Below are 16685 nucleotides of genomic sequence, written 5' to 3'. Positions count from 1 at the left end.
CCTCTCTACTTCAGTAACATGGTTGACATTACAACTGTACTTAAGGTTGCCAAAATTTGTCTTTAATATTCCTCTTCTGGGTGCTTGCAAGTTTGTCATTTTTTATTGCTGAACTGTTGCATTTATTCTCTACTTTTGGGGAACTTTGAAGATGTCTGAATATGATGAATGCATACTTCTGTTATTATAATGAAGTCCTCTGTCACAAGTGACATGTGTTTTGTATTTACCAGTTGATTTGTCTAATTGGTCAAAAAGCTGCACGCTTATTTGGATGGTCATTAAATCTGCTCTCTCTCATAAGGGTGTGGAATAGAATCAGGATCCAAATTGGGGATCAGCTGATGAAAGACTGCCAAAGCATGGTGCCACTGCCCCTTTCCTGATTCTCTTTTTCCTTGCTGCAGCATAGAGAGGAAGGTCTGCCAGCCACAGACCTGTCTCTCAAGACCCCCTCTTAGTGACTAGGAAAAGCCCAGGTAAAGGAAAAACCTTCCCTATGACTAGGAAAGCCATAGGTGACAAAGGAGGAAAGGAGCAGGAACTGCTCCCGGAACTTTCCACCTGTGGGTGAGGATCTGGCTGAGGCATGATCTTCACACCTGGGACTCTGAATCATTCCCCTTCTACACCTTCATGTCAGCTGGGATCCTGAGAAACTTTCAGGTGTCTCATCCCAGCTCTCCCTGGCACAGCAGCCAGGGCCTGTACCATCCCAGCAATACTGAGCTTCTTCCTCCAGCTCTTTGTGTTTTGGCTGGGATATCTCCTCCCCCAATTAATACAGCAATATGTACTTCTTAAAGGTTATATTTTAGGTTCTTTTCAGCTCCAAACACTACCCTTACTCCCTCAGAGTATTTAATTGAAATGAATAGGGGAAACTGCAACCCTGTGAGACCCTTCTCTACCACAGATGGGTACATAGAGCCGCTTGCCCACATGATATCATTCAGCTGCAGGAAAGGGATTCTGCATTTCTTTCATCAGAGATACACTCTCCACAGAGTCATTGAGACAGGAGCTGGTGCATGGGAGTGGCAGGCTACATGCAGTTAACAAAAGCAGTGACTGACTCGGGAATGCCAGGCTCTCCAGGTGGTGCGAGAGCAGAGCGGCAGGGCAAGCAGCTGGAGGGACAGTGGCACAAACTGGTATGGTGGGAAGGGGTTTTTACCCCCACCCTGGACACTGAGGCACAAGGCAGGAAAGAATGATGGGCAACTTCACCTTCCTGAAAACCCTATCTTGCTCTTTAGGGTTCACTTTCAGGTGCCTTCACAGGGTCTCTGTACTGTTCCTGTCACCTTTTCCCAAATCTTTGAATTATAGATTCAGTGATGGCACCTGGGGAGTGGGAGGACTGAGGAAGAACAACTCAAGAACGCTGAAAAGGCAGAGCGATGGAGATGAGAGGAGCTACGCCAGTGGTGAAGTGGCTACAACATGAGCATTGTGTTCTCCAGCAATGGCTGGTGAGGTAAGGAACACAAAATCAGCATGCTCCTCCCTCTGGAAGACCAACATTGAATGTAACCCCACGGCCACACCTGGGCAGTGCCCAGTGACAAAGCTCTTTCCAACCTCTCCCTCTGGTGTAAGAGTGCTTCGCTGTTGCGGGTCAAACACCTTCTGAGGCCTCTAAACAGGGCCAAGGTAAGGTACCTACTTCAATTGGCTAGGCCTCCATGCGGTCTCATCTCCTTCTCTAGTTTCATTCCTTTCACAGATTTTGTCTCTTCACAGACTTCTCCACTGGTCTTGGGCCCATGGTTTCACTCAGCCAGGCTTCTTCAAAGTTCCATTTAAAAGAAAGCACTGTTGTCCAAACTTACCATTTTAACACAAGTCAGTTAATATTCAGTACTCCTAAAACCTCAGCTTCTGAAGGGGAAGATGATGAGATGTTAATCTCAGCTTTCACTAAGAAAAAAAGGGTTTTGTTATTTCCCTTTGGGTTTTGGAGAAAAGCTTGGGAATACCAAAGATGAAAATTCTAGGCTCTAAACCAAAGAACACACAAGGTATTATTTCAAGATGCTATTTCTAAAGACGAAGATTTCACTCATCTTGTGACTTTTGACCAGAAGCTTGGCTGAGGATTTGAGTTTCCCCTCCATCGCACAGGAGGGGAGAGGAGGGAGACGCCTCGGGGCAGAGACTGGAACCCCCAAAATGCCGTGTCTTCCGACAGCCTGCTCTGACAAGCGTGCCCCAACTCTCAACACCCCTGGAAGATCTACGGCAAAAATTCCATTTCCCCCCGGCTTCCGTGCCAACGCACGCATTGACTATGAAAGACAAGACCAGCAGCGGGTCTGAACCCTTCCAGTAACCAACCCAGGCAACGGCAGGATGTGACTTCATTGACCATTTCTCCTTTTTGTTTTTTTTTTAACCCCCCCCCCCCCAGATTGCTTCAGGAAACTACCGTAACCCTCCTCTGCCCGGTCACCCCGTTACGGCGACGGCCAGTCCCGCCGAAACGCGTCCGGGCGGCGCGTGCCCGCCACACGTCGTGCGTGCCCACCGCGCGCCTTCGCACGTCTCCGCCGTCGAGCTCTCGCCCCAGGACTGACAGGCGCTGCCACACGCCGGCCACACGCCCCTGGACCCCGGGGTGTCCCCCCGGGGCGGGACGCCCTAAGGCCCCCCCTGCCCGTCTCCTCCTCGGCGTCGGCAGACCCCCGCCCCGGAGGCCCGGCGGCCGCAGGAGCGGGGCGACCCGGCAGGCCCCGGCGGGGCGTCAGCCGCGACCCCGGGGCCTGCCCCGCCACCGCCGCCCCCCGGCACCTATAGGGCCCATACCCCACCCCCAGCCCCGGGCGGCGGAAGTGTGTGTAGGGGGCAGTATAGGAATTTCCTGTGACGTCCCGGCCCGGACTCCATTAGGCTGCAGCTGGGCTGAGAGGAGACAAACCCAGCGGGCAGCCAGCGGAGCGGGCCGAGCGCCTGGGGCTGCCGGGCGGGGGCTCAGGGCAGCGGCGGCCGCCATCGCCAGAGGGAGCCCCGAGCGGGCGGCGGCGCTGCCTCCGGGACCCCCGGGGGGCACAGGGCCCCGCTCCGCCTTCCCCTCACCCCCGCCGCCCCCCCCCCCTCCCCCCCGCCTCCCCCTCCTCGCCCCCCCGGCTTCCCACCACGGCCGCTCTCGGCGAGGAAACTCTGGCCTCCGCTTCCTCCTCCTCCGACTCGGACACCGGCGGAGCCTCCCCGCCCCCGCGGAAGAAAGCCCGGGCCTCCCCGGCGGCGGCGGTGGAGGGAGCAGGAGAGCCCGGGGCTTCCGCGGGCAGAGCAGGCCTCACCTCGTCCCAGTCCCCCTCGCTCCCCGCCGGGCTCGCCCCCGCCGCCGCCCCGCTCAGAGGCAGCAGCAGCAGCGGCGGCGTCGGCAGCGCCATGCAGGCCAACGGGGCAGGAGGGGGCCAGCAGCAGCAGCAGCAGCAGCAGCCGCCGCAGGGGCCGGCGGGCCCGGAGCTGGGCTGCCTGGGCGCCCAGAACGGCGAGGCCTCGGCGGGCACGGCCGCCGGCGACCAGCTGGCCCACGCCAACGGGCTGCTGCCCTCGGCCAACAGCGGCGGCGGCAGCCCCGGCGGCCTCAGCGTCAACAACGGGGTGCCCGCCGCCGGGGGCCCCGGCCCGGCCGCCGCGGAGCTGGGGGGCAGCGGCGGCGGCGGCAGCGCCCTGAAGAAGAAGAAGCGGCTCTCGCAGTCCGACGAGGACGTGATCCGGCTGATCGGGCAGCACCTCCACGGCCTGGGCCTCAAGTAAGTGGCCGCGGCCGCGGAGGCGGGGAAGGCCGCGGAGGGCGAGGGGGAGCGCAGCCGGGGAGGGGGGGGGTGTCCTTCCCCCTGACCGAAGGGCCTGCGTGGGGCCGGGGGAGGCCCCCCACACACACACGCCCCGCCGTCCTCCCCTCCGTCCGCGGGGAGGGGGCGGCAGGGTCCGGCGTGGGGTCGCAGGAGGCCGGTGGTCCTTGCGGAGGATGGGCAGCCCGAAGGCGGGGGGGGGGGGGGGGAGGAAGGGACCACCGGAGTGGGGGGTTGGGGGGGGGGACTGGGTTGGTGGCAAAAAGTGCCCTGTCGCAGCCTGGTAGTCCCCGACGAGGAGAGACCAGTGCCTGGGTGCGAGGCAGAGCAGTGGGGCAGGCCCGCTGGCAAAAAGGACAAAAAAAAAAAAAAAAAAAAAAAAAAAAAAAAATGGAGGCGGAGATGTGTTTTCCAAGCCTGTGCCGGTCAGCTCGGTGTCTGCGGAGGGACAGGCCGGGAGTTTCCTCTGCCAGGGATGGCAATATGGAAGTCGAGTTGCACACCGATAAGGGTAGATCAATACAAATGTGTTAGTGGGGGAGAAGTTATCTGGTAAACATAATGGAGCCCGCAGCTGGGCGTGGGGGGGCGGCTTTTTGCAGATGAGCTCTAAGATTTGTCTTGTCAGCTCGGAGGAAGCAAGCACAAACTAAACTGCCGCTTAAAATAGGCTGTTTGGTTTCACTCTGAAAACCTTCGTCCCTGTAAATGGTGAAGGCCTCTGCAGATTTGTGCTGGATGCACGTTTTTGATAATAATGTTATCTGTAGACTAGAAATTAGTATGTTCACTCTTTCTTAAAAGAAGAATAGGGAAAATAATTTCCCAGTGGGGTAGGGGAAGTGTAAGAATTTAACCACAACACTCCCTTTGTGAGTAAAGCTAAAGCCAACACGTCACAATTTTTGAAGGAGGCTAGAGAAGTCCTGGAAAGTCTTCAGGTAGCTACCACAAAAGAAGTCTTCAAAACACTGTGGAATGGGTCAGTTACAAAGAACTTGGCACATAAAATAAATTGCCTCTGACACAAGAGGCAGGTTTACAGCGGCAGACAACTCGTGACTGTTCATAGACAACACTACAGTAAATAAGCTATTTTTAGTGTAAAAGGGGGAGGGCTACAGGTTCATGAGTTTGTTTATTTTATTTTAAGGAGTCAGTCTTTTAATGCGTGATGAAGAAGAAAAAGTTAGGCCTGTTGCAGATGTACTAGCTCTCTGTGTTCTTTTATTGAGGGTGGGCGGGGGGGGAGGAGGCAGGGGATAGTAGCCAGTAGCTAACAGCTTTCTAGTCTGTACCTTCCTTCATGAAGTTTATCTTCTGTGCAGGGATGGCTGTTTGTGGTGGCTGGTAAGTCACATAATTCATAGTACTTCAGCGAAGCTTTTGAGCTCATTGACAGCTTGCTTTAGATATAGGTAGCTGTTTACATATCTTGGGCAACTGAGATGGTCTTTTTGGACAAGCATCTGAATCTGGTCATAGTATTCTTACTTCATTAAAGTTATTTTTAAATATCGTTAACTGTTATCATAGCAGGCGGTATATTTGTGAGGGTAAAACTGGTCGGGTTTTTTTACACTGTATCTCTCCTGCAGCCAGACTGTTGATCTTCTCATGCAAGAGTCAGGATGTCGTTTAGAACATCCTTCTGCTACCAAATTCCGCAATCATGTCATGGAAGGAGAATGGGATAAGGTAACGTAGGGCTTATAGGACTGTATTAACCACTGTTTAAATTTATAGTATCTGTGAGAGAATTCAAAATCCACCCTCCTTATATACTTTTTTGTTTGTGTTTTTTTTTTTGTTGTTTGTTTTTTTTTTCTTCTTATGCCAATTTCTGCAGGCTGAGAACGACCTGAATGAACTTAAGGCCTTAGTGCATTCTCCGCATGCAATTGTGGTAAGAGGCACACTTGAACTCTTTCAGAGCTGTATAGTTGGACTAATTGTAGTGGTGTAATCTTTCACTATGGAGTTGGTTGTCCATAGTTCTTGTTTTCTTTTTTTGTTTACTTTAAGCAGCTTGCATGCTATCTCAAACATCACACTAATCTGAACTTTTTTATTCTTTTTTAGAATGTGAGATAGGAAGCCCTAAAGTATTGAGGCTAATATTTGGTGTACTGAATGTTTAAACTTTGCTAAACATACTTAACTGTTAAAATATAAATCCTGTAACAGTCCTAAAATAGGTCAGTTTCTGTAGAAACTGCCTATGTTGAATACTAATTTCAAACTTGAAATACTTCTCACAATCTCTGTGTTTATGTGAGTTAGGTTTTCTTGAGGGAAGAGAAGTTTAGAAATAAAATGCAGTAATACTAATGTGGAGTTGGCATTGTAATAACACATTACAGGAATATAGAGGCTGCTATAGACCATGAACAATACTGTTGCTTTTCCAGATGGCTTCTAAAGAGCAAATGCATTTGTATTGCTGTTCGGGATTTTTAGAGCTTTTTCTCTTTGGCTGGCTTTTTTTTTAAAGGTGAACCTAGAAATGAAGTGTTGCTAGATCCTGTGACTTGACAGTTATGTGTTGTTATGATTTCAGGTGCTTTGAGGAAAGTGTTTCTTGGTTTGATTTTTCTATCTCGAGATGAAAATCATTACTTAACTCTTCAAACAGCTTGTTCTGTTGTGTTTAAACGTTTATTTTAACGAAATGAAGTTAGAACAGCTACTGTCACTTAGCAAGAAAACAGTAGCAAGGCTTTTTGAAGTGTCTGTCTGTGACTGTAAACAATGAAGAATCAGCTGATGGCTGCTTAGCTCCACTTCTAGCTGATTCATTTGTTGTCAAGACAATTTCCTGTCTGGTGGGGGAGGGAGAGAAAGAGAACAGGAAGTGAAGTAGGAAAAACAGATGTTTAGCAAAACATCAGAGGGTACTTGAGAGAAGTTTACATTCTGTTCTATTAATTTGGTCAAAGCTTAGCACCTCTTGGTTAGACTAGTAGTTCACTTTCTCTTTTCTCAAAGACTTGATATACATAAGATTCACTGTTCAAATAGTTTGGAATATTGTATGTGGCTTTCAGTAGTTTGTGGAGACTGAAAGTATGAAACCACTGTATGTGAATATAAACAGTCATTTGAAGCAGATTTTCTCATGTTTCTAACTTCTGAAGTTATCAAGTTTCTCTGTAGTATTGAAGTGTTTCACATGTCTGGGAGTCAAGAGGTTTAACTGTGTATTAGCACTGTACTTTTTAGAGAACTTGAGGGAAAAGAGGGACATTTTCCTTCTGTTGTTTTGGCAGGCTCTGAAAGCATGCTGCTCTTTAATGTTGATGTCTAACTGTCTGAATAAAAACTTGGTGCAATAAAATTACTTGGTTTAGACTGCACTTTACCTGAACCAAATATTAACTATTTTATTTTTAAAGTTGTTCTCCTTTTAAATAAATTTAATGTAATTTAAAGTGGATAACAGTATTAAATGTCTTACATGTGTGTTAGTAAGACAATACTGATTTGCAAGGATAAGTTGAGCTTGTGTGTGTTCCATTGCATGCACGCTGTCTCCACCTCCCTCCCTGCCTGGCTTTTTTGTACATGGTTAAGATCATGGGTGGGTATTAGTATAGTCAGCACCTGGAAAACTAGTGAAAGATCATTACAGGTAAGGAGGGATGCTTTATGGTCTGTAGGTAATCTCAGATGCGACAAAGTCAGAGCTAATGAAGATTATAAATGTCTTGATCAGGGAAAGTCCAAACAAAATGCTGCTGCAGGTAACTCTTTAAAAACAGAAAATTAGATTTTTGGGTTTCCTGACTCCTGATTTGACTCATACTGTATGACTAGATGTTTCAAAAATGTGTCCATACAAGAAGAATGGGTACCTAAAAGTTTAGATGACACAGGATATTTAACAAAGTAGGGGTGTGTGTGTGTGTTTGGTGGTTTGTTTTTGGCTTGGTGTTTTTTTTTTTTTTCTCCTTGTAGTTAATATGACCTGGACAAAATAACCAGGATGCATAGCTGCTTTTGAAATGTGTGGTCAGTGAAGGGGATACGTATGTATTTTGAAAATTCTACTCCTGTTTTAATTTCCTTATTTCTGCAAAGTGCTGTAAGTTCTACAGATGAAGACACTAAACATGAAATGGCTGATCTCAATTTGTAAACCTTTGATGCTATGTGTTGGTATGTTGAGGGGGGTGAACAGTCTGCTATTTCTATTTCTGTCAACACAACGGAGTGCTATATACTGTGTGATTAGTCATGTTTACTTTTCTAGCATATAAGATACAGCTGTCTTGAGACAATCTGTAGAACTTTATAGTTGATTCAAGCATGTTATTTTCCCTTGACTAACACTTAGAAAATATCAGTTTCAAGCCAGCCTGAGGTTTTGCTTACTTTAGAGGTACTCAAGCATATTATGGCACCTATCTTGGGTAACTAATTGAACCTAGGAAGAAATTTGGAGACTGTTCCTCTATAGTCATCTAGAATATACTTTCAAATTGTCCTCTTTACTTTTAATTTTCATTTACTTAAATGGGACTTCCCCCCAGTTCTGGAGGTATACAGCCCGCAGCAGGCAATACAACAAAAAAAAAAAGGGATTTGTATCTTGTTGTTTGAGCAAAGTGCTCCACCTGCCTGTATGGTGTCCCTCTTGCTACCAGTATTAAGGGCAGTTCCCTCTTGTAATGAATTACTCTTTAAGTGACAGGATTTGGTATGGTTGAAGTCTTATTAAATTCTATAGGCCAGAATATTTTCTGCCCTTTACATATCAAGTCTTACATTTAAGTTTTGGATGGTTTTTAAGTGCTTTTATCAGTGTTTTACAAGACTATCAAAGTAATAAAGACTACAAAGTAATGAAAATTGGGGTCCTAGTTCTGCAGGTTATAAACAGATAGCTGCTGTGTTGAGTTCATCTTGAATCATCAGCTGATAATTTCAGCACGTCTTTTAGTTACCTTCTTCATCTTGGAGAAGAGTTGTTTCAGCAGCGTTTACTTTTTTGAACTCTTAGTACAGTAATTGTTGTGGAGCTTGTTAAGATATGCAGCTCAAAAATAACACAATAAATCTAATCCTAAAATTAGGTTATGCATTTTACTCTTTAAACTTCTCAAGATTTGCTGCTGTAACCAGTGATCAAAATGGCCCAATTTCTTGACTGTGGTAGGATGCTTGTCCTTTTATTTTCACAGTTGCATTGCTGAGGCTTTCACCTTTGGTTACCCTAGTGCTGGTGAATCATGGTGCATGCAAAACATCCTAGAATTTAAGATGCTGCAAGGGGCTTTCCTACTAACAATTAGGATGATGGAGTAAAGTACTAAACGTTCATGTTGGTAATCGAAGGCTGTAGTTTGTTTTAATGTGATATTAGCACTTCGCCTTCTTCAAACACCACGACCACCACCCCCTGTAAATCTATTAACTATTAGTTTTGCCCCAGGGTGATCAGATGTTCAACTTCCAGTTAAATAATAGCTTCTAGAAACAACAAAGTAGTGCGCTTTATCCTCATTCTCTCTATAGAGTTGAAAGACAGGATGAGGTGGTGATAACTGAACAAAACCAGCCAGACTGCAGTGCTGAAACTGTTGCATTGGACTCTTCCATGGGTCCTACAGGGTGAAGAATCTTTGCTATAAGCTAAGCGATGGTGGTGTCTGGATTTAAACTGTGCAACAGTGAAGGGTGTAATGATGTTGAATTTCCATTGCAAACACTGAGATGACAGCAACAAATCCCAGGCACTTTTGTATGTTGTACATAGTATAATTTGCTTTATGATAATTTTCATTTTCCTTCTTTGGAAGGCAGCTGAAGAATATGGAGAATGAGTAAGCTGTTCTTGTGGGTGCATTGTGTCAGATTAGTTTTATGCTTGTTCTGTTCTATTTAAATAGTGGGGTTTGTCCTTTTACTTTACAGTTGCTGATATTACAAACAGCTCGCTTTCCTTCTAGAAGAGGTTGTTTGGGCTCTAGAAGAGAAGATGTACTCTAAATGGTGTTGTCTACCATAACAAGGTGGTCCTGGAAGTAATTAGCAGTACTATTAGTAGGGCATATAAGTAGTTGAGAGAAAATGAAGACAAAATTCAGTTGTTCAGTGAAATCTACTTGTCAGCAAAGTCAATAGTTGCACAAAAATAAGAAGTAGGAGGCTGTGAGCGTCCTGATATAAAAAAATGACTTGAAATATGATGTCAGTGGAGTGTGACTTTTGCCTTAAGGAGGCTGTATTCATGCCATTGTTTATGTATGCTGTAGGGCAAGTTTTGGAGCAGTTCTCAAAATAGCTTAGAAAATCAATTTAATTTCCCTATCAAGACTTTACTCTAGTCCCTGCCTTTTGCTAAAGATAAGTTACAATTTAAAACTGCTTATCTTTGATTCTAATTCTCTGTTACATTAACAGTAGACTCCTGCATGAAGTGTAGAGTACCATGTTATTCTGGCAGCTTTTATATGCCTAATATGCCAAAGTCACACATGGCACTGACTTTTTTTTTTTGAAATTATACTTTCTAACCCCAAAACTGAAGTTATATGTCTTTGGATAACTTGGCAACAGCATTCTGCATGCTGAACAGTAGTGCTCCTGTAATGCTTCCATGGAATTTTTGGGACTGGCATTACAAAAATTGGGGGGTTTAGGGTTTTCTGCTCTTTTTACTTTTCCCCTTAAAGAAATGAAATTAACATGCTAAGTCCTAAAAGTAGGGAGGGAGAAAGATTTAATTAGATGGTTACGGTTAGCACATTTAAGGGAAAGATGATACAGATTTAATAAATATATTCAGTGAATGGAGAAGGAAGAGTTGGAGGGATTATAGTTTTTATTACAAGCTGGAAATATCAGGCTATTTTTTATCTGGTGGTGATTGTCAGTGGGAGGTGACCAAAAGGGGTGAAATATGGTATGTGACTTACTACCTGAGCATCTTCATGGGTCCTTGTGAGCACGTGCATAGTATGGAGAGGAAGCTCTTATCCCTCCTGCTGCTAGTATATAAGCAAACAGCATGAGGTCTGCTGGCCTACTGCACGGAACCAACCACTGAGGTTGTAAATAATTGGGATATCTTTCTTTTGGTTCTCTACGTGTCAGAACACCAAAAAATGTTCTCGCCTGTAAAAACTGTACAGTGATGCTCTAACAATTCCAAGTTCAAATGAACTAGAGAGCTGGATAGGGAATGTAATATGATTCTGCCTGTCGCGTACGTGACAATAGAGTACTACAGACATGTTTGAACATAAATCATCTTTTCCATGTAATGTTTTATGCTTCACAAAGCTGTGTGGTAAGTGAATAGCACTGTATGTGGAAACTTTATTCTTTTCGAAGAACTGAACATCTCTGGAAGCTAAAACTGCTTTATGTTTTAACTTTAGATTTTATATATAGTAAGCCTTAAACTTCCATGTAAACTTTACTAGGACAGGAGCATCTTAAATTTCCCAATTATCCCTCTATTTAAGGAGGCTAGCAGTGTGTTTGAAACTAAGTAAACATTGACCAAATATGAGCATGAAAATAGTGAGGTGCTTGAGGTCTGACAGAGCAAAGGAAATCAGTGATTGAGTTGGTGGGGTCTTCATTAGAAAAGCAAATGTAATTTGCTGCACATAATCTTCATTCTGTTTCTCACTGATATGTCTAAGAATGTACATTTTCCTCTTTAATGTGGTGAGTCTTGTGGACCAGAAATGTCTTTTCTCTCCGATAACTGCTAACACTAGCAGTAAGGATATGTAAACACAGAATAGTTTGTTTCATCCAGAAACAATCAAACTGTGTTTCTACAAAATTGGTATTAGAAATTTCTAGGACTTAAGGTTTTTGAATATAGTAAATGAATGGCTGATTTTCTTTTCTTATCCGCAGACATTTGTTGTTAGATTAGTAGGCTTGATTATTTTTTTAAAAGACAACCAAAAACTGTAGAAGACGAAAGGAATGCTATGAAATAGCAGTGATTAATTCTGAGAAGTGAAATGATTCCTAAATATAGGAAACTATATTTTTTTCTGTAATCCTGAAAAATGATACAACACCCAAGGAAAATAACTTAACATGGAACTACAAAACAAAACCTCAGGCAGTGTCAATTTGTTATTGCTCTATGTTATGCAGCTGTGTGATCCATGTCAGCTCCTATGTAAGCAGTATGAAAACTTGTTGAGTTGGCCTGTTGTGTTCTGTGCTGTCATGTAGTCTTAAATATGTGATTAGCTGCTTTTGGGTGGTTTTCTTGATAGAATGTAAGATTGGGAAGCCTATCTGATTCAGGGTTTGAAGAATGGTGACTGAAAAGGGAGTCAGTATGAAAATGAGACAAGTTGAAGGGGGGATCTGAGAAATGAGGTAGGAAGATACTTGGAGCCCCATAAGGCAGGAATGAAATTCATGGATAACTTGATTGCTGCAATGTTGTTGAAAACCCAGCAAAAAGAGTAATTGAGTAATGAAACATTACATATAGCTGTATTTCTGAAGGGCATAGTAGAATGGTTTCTACTGTTCTGTTTAGGCTCAAACGTTTTCTGAAACTTCAGTCAACCTTTTTCCCCTGACTGCTGCTTTCTGTCATGTCAGAGGATGAAGTTTTTGCTGCTGCAGCAGAAGTACCTGGAATACCTGGAGGATGGCAAGGTCCTGGAGGCACTTCAAGTTCTACGCTGTGAACTGACACCTCTGAAATATAATACAGAACGCATTCATGTCCTCAGTGGGTAAGTGTTTGGACTCTGAGAGCTCTTTCAGTAGAATTTTCTAAGGAATTCTATAGCTTTTGGTAGCTGACATTGTAAAAACTCAAACTGTATTGAAGATTGTTGATTAATAAGCTGTAGTGACATATGCTAAAATGGTGAGTAAAGACTACTCAGCAGACAGTGTTCTGTTTCAGATGCTTGAAAAGAACCTGATTATGATTTACATTTATAGTACTAGAACCCAAATTAATACATGCATATGTATGGTCATCTGACTGTGAGAATTATTAGTCTGTTATATTATAGTTGAATAAGTAGGTGAATATAATCTGGTTTGTTCATAGAGGAAAACAAGACATTTCTACCTTCCCTGAAATCTGTTTGTGTTTTGTTTTCTTTTTCTATTGCTAATTTGTAGATATTTGCTCTGAAGAAGATGCATGTTTGTGTGGAATAGTTCTCTGCCTTTTTTCCTGTCAGTCTCAAGCTTAAGTCACCTGTTTCCAGTTCATTAAGAATGTTATGATATATATTGTGCTTAAAAGTGAAAAGAATGATTCCAGAAAGACTTGGTCTGTTGGTGTGTGTGCACTTTTTTTAAACAGGTATCTGATGTGTAGCCATGCAGAAGACTTGCGTGCAAAAGCAGAGTGGGAAGGGAAAGGAACAGCTTCCAGATCTAAACTTTTGGACAAACTCCAGAGTAAGATGTTCTAGTGTTTAGAATTTATTCCCACCTCTGTAAATCCAGCACATCTTATGACATATCCCAGGGAATTGGTTTTAACTGCATTTGCCAGTGGTTGTTTTTTTATTTCCTGGTTAATGGGGATGTCTTTAGGTGCCTTTACCCTTTGGTCTTCTGTGTCTAACCTTTTGCTGTCTCTGATAAACTATTTGTGATAGGAGCTCTTATTTCGTAGCTCTGCTGCATACAGTAATAGTATAACTTGGTGGTTAAATGTACGGTTCAAGGAGGGGCGGGGGTGGTGGTGTTGTAAATGACAGCTATACTGAGAGGTTGAAACTAAGTATGGCCTATAACCGCTAGTGATACTAATACTGGTTGATAGTGGTCTCAGAGTGTGCTCTGAATTACAGTTTCTCCTCTCTCTTTCTTGTGGCTGGTGTAATACTATGTATCAGAGTTGTAAAATCCATGGTATTCTTTATTTTGATAGTGTTAATAGAGAATTCCTTAAATGAACACAGCCGATAATGTTTTACAATTTTACAGATTTGGTTAAATACTGGGGTTTGAGTTAGCTTGTGTAAATGGTGCTTGTTGGCCAGGACAATATATACTGTAACTACAATACCTTACATACAACTCTGCTTTCCAGAAGTTCATGTTTCTAATTCCAGATGTATAGCTGTAAATTTGACAATCTGTGTGCACTCTTTTCCTGTAGCTTTTAAGCTTTATTTACGAAGGTCTCTTCCAGAAACACTCAAATCAAAATGCTCTTACTTGCAACTTGGTTTTGATACTTTTTTTTTATTTTTTCTTAATAACTGTTTTAAAGCGTACCTACCCCCATCAGTGATGCTTCCTCCAAGGCGTTTACAGAACCTGCTACGTCAGGCTGTGGAACTACAACGGGACCGGTGCCTATATCATAATACGAAACTAGATAGTAATCTAGATTCTGTCTCGCTGCTAATAGATCATGTTTGTAGTAGGTAAGAAACCCTTGCGACTTTTAATATGGGCAAAAATATCTTTTCTTTGTGTTTTAAAATAGTCTAACTGTACCTACTGTTAAAAGGGACATGAAAACTATTCTGAGTTGGTTTAACAGGAGTTGACTAAGATAACTTAGTTCTTATTAAATGAGTAATAGGGGGGAGTCGAAGGTATGTGTAAGAGACTGGTAGCTGGATATGGGGTAATGGTGTCAGTCTGAAGCTTTAAAATTTTAATCAGATGGGTATGAATAGAATACATTACTGTGCTGATCCTTAGCCACTTGTTTCTTGTGATTTTGGACAGCCAGTCTGTTTATTCATCAACACGGGATTGCTGTGTTTTTTCACTGGCGAATCACTAGTATATTATTTATCCAGACTCTGCCTTCAAGCTTACTGGAATGCAGAAAGCCTACTGAAGCAGACTTCATGAAGTCAGCTTTCAGCTTTAACTTCTAATAGTGGACAGTGAGGTGCTTTTAGACACAAAGGTTAAACCAGAGTAGAAGCGTGCAATAGACATTTCTGTTTTACATAATATATGAGTGATATAAAGAACTATTTTCTCGGATTTGTAAGGTAGCAGGAATTGAATGTCTCTTATACCTACATACATTACGTCTTAAGACTGTCTGGATAACTGTTTTTTAACAAAACCCGTGCTGCTTCTGAATCTTCAGAATGCCGTATTTTAGTAGACATGAAGCAGGAAGATGTTTGTTTTTAACAAATGACTGACTTGAGTGGTTTTTCCTCATTCAGCAAAACTCAGCTAAGGACCTAAAAACTCACTGTAGCTTTTATGGAAAACTGCTGTGCATGGGGTAACAAGGGAATGAGAGCTAGGACACCTAGAAAATAAGGGCTGTATATGATAGGCCTTATATGTTTGTTCCTGTAGCAGGCTAACACTTGGGCTTACAGGGGAATTCTTTTCATGTTAATGTTAGCTCGTCTGAGGAAGTTAATTAAATACTGATAAACTTCTTATAGAAACTTTCTGAACTCAGCTGTTTTGACTTGTGTTCTTGGGTTACTTGGAATCTGTTTTTAAAGATGCAGATTTCCATAGTACTTCACTGTAGCCATTTAAGGTTTTAAAATTAATATCTTCAGCATTTCATGTATTCAAGTAACTTTTTTAGACTATTGTCTAGCTTGTAATTTTGCTACATCACATTAATTCCGCAGTTTTGTGTGTGTGCGTGGTAATTTGGTTGTTTCCCATTTGGAGCTATTGGAAATTATCAGATACTGGAATTGTGGCTTCCCTACTTCAGAAGTGAGTCTTAAAATCAGACTAACAGAAAGAGATTTAACTTCAGTCTTTGCACAAGTCCATAAATAACACTGGATGTTCTGTAGGGGGTTTGATGTGATTAATCAAACCCCAAAGAGCATTCAAGCCAACTGTAAAGAGCATGGTTTACTGAAGTTGGCCTAGGTAGAGCTGAATATAAAAGATACTATATGCAACAAATCTGGACTTGAATTTCACCCATCTGAATCTATTTTCTGACATAAAAGTTTGGCCATAGTTTGGGTTTGGTTTTTTTGGTTTGTTTGTTTGTTTTTTTGTTTTTTTTTTTTTTTTACCTAATGTGGTACTTCCTAACCTTGAATATTTGGTATGTATAGATACATAAATACTCATGACTACTTTAATTAAAAAAAGAAAAGGCAAAAAAACCCCCACTTCAAAATAAAGGCTTCCATTCTGTCCTCAACTCAACCTGTTGTACCTACCTATTTCAGGGGTCTGAGATCAGTATGTGGTGCGCTGTACATGCTGCCATGCTTGGGCATAATGAGGTGAGTTAAAGACAGTGGAAGCCAAATATTGATGAAACTGACAGAAGTAACAGTAGTCTATAGTTTAGACAACTTAAGTTCAGTACTACTTAAATGATAGAACACTGACAACTTTCCCTTTTTTAGTTGGAACTAATCTGTTTTGGACTTCTGGCAATATTTTGATCAAGCATGCTTGAATTGCACTAATAGGTAAAATGTTTAACTAAAACTTAATCACTTCATAAGAGTGGGAGGTAAGAGGGAGAAACTGCTGGGAATGAAGGTGAGGTATTTCATCTTACTGTGCCAGAGATTTTGATGAAGGAGAATTGATGCTTTTGGGGGTGGTCATTCTTGGTTTTTAGAGCCTTCAGCCTAGTTGGATGTTTTGTTTGGGTTTCCCCTGGAATTCTTTTGTCTTGCTTTCATGTAAATAAACTTTAGTCTGAGTTTACAAACAGTGAAGCCCAAATGAGAGGTGAATGCTGCTGCTTTCTAGGTACTAGCTTAATGTGGATTTCTGAAAAAGAACCATTGCAGAAGTTGAGGAATAAATCTTCCATTGCATGTACAGGGAATAAAAAAGTAGCTGTTCATTTTATTTAGAATTTTGAACTTCTGTAAATACAACAACAGATAACTTTATTAGATACTTTATTTCAGCATGTGAACAGCATGATTCAAGTGTGTT

General features: G+C 42.8%; 1 protein-coding gene across 2 annotated transcripts in view; it reads left to right on the top strand.

Moving 5' to 3' along the window:
- The first annotated feature begins 2899 nt into the window (after positions 1-2899).
- WDR26 (WD repeat domain 26) overlaps positions 2900-16685 on the top strand; it is a 38192-nt gene continuing 24406 nt past the window's right edge. The window contains exons 1-7 of one of the 2 annotated variants that reach the window (XM_049833680.1): positions 2900-3761; positions 5402-5501; positions 5653-5709; positions 12393-12529; positions 13117-13214; positions 14038-14194; positions 15956-16012. In XM_049833680.1, coding sequence (XP_049689637.1) covers positions 3394-3761; positions 5402-5501; positions 5653-5709; positions 12393-12529; positions 13117-13214; positions 14038-14194; positions 15956-16012 — 974 coding nt within the window. In that variant the 5' untranslated portion in view covers positions 2900-3393. The remainder of the gene's footprint in view (positions 3762-5401; positions 5502-5652; positions 5710-12392; positions 12530-13116; positions 13215-14037; positions 14195-15955; positions 16013-16685) is intronic. The other variant, XM_049833681.1, reaches the window with a different exon arrangement.

This window comes from Accipiter gentilis, chromosome 30 (assembly GCF_929443795.1).
Source record: "Accipiter gentilis chromosome 30, bAccGen1.1, whole genome shotgun sequence".
NCBI lineage: Eukaryota > Metazoa > Chordata > Aves > Accipitriformes > Accipitridae > Astur > Astur gentilis.
The sequence above is the reverse complement of the archived record's forward strand: the minus strand, read 5'-3'. Positions and strand labels throughout refer to the sequence as shown.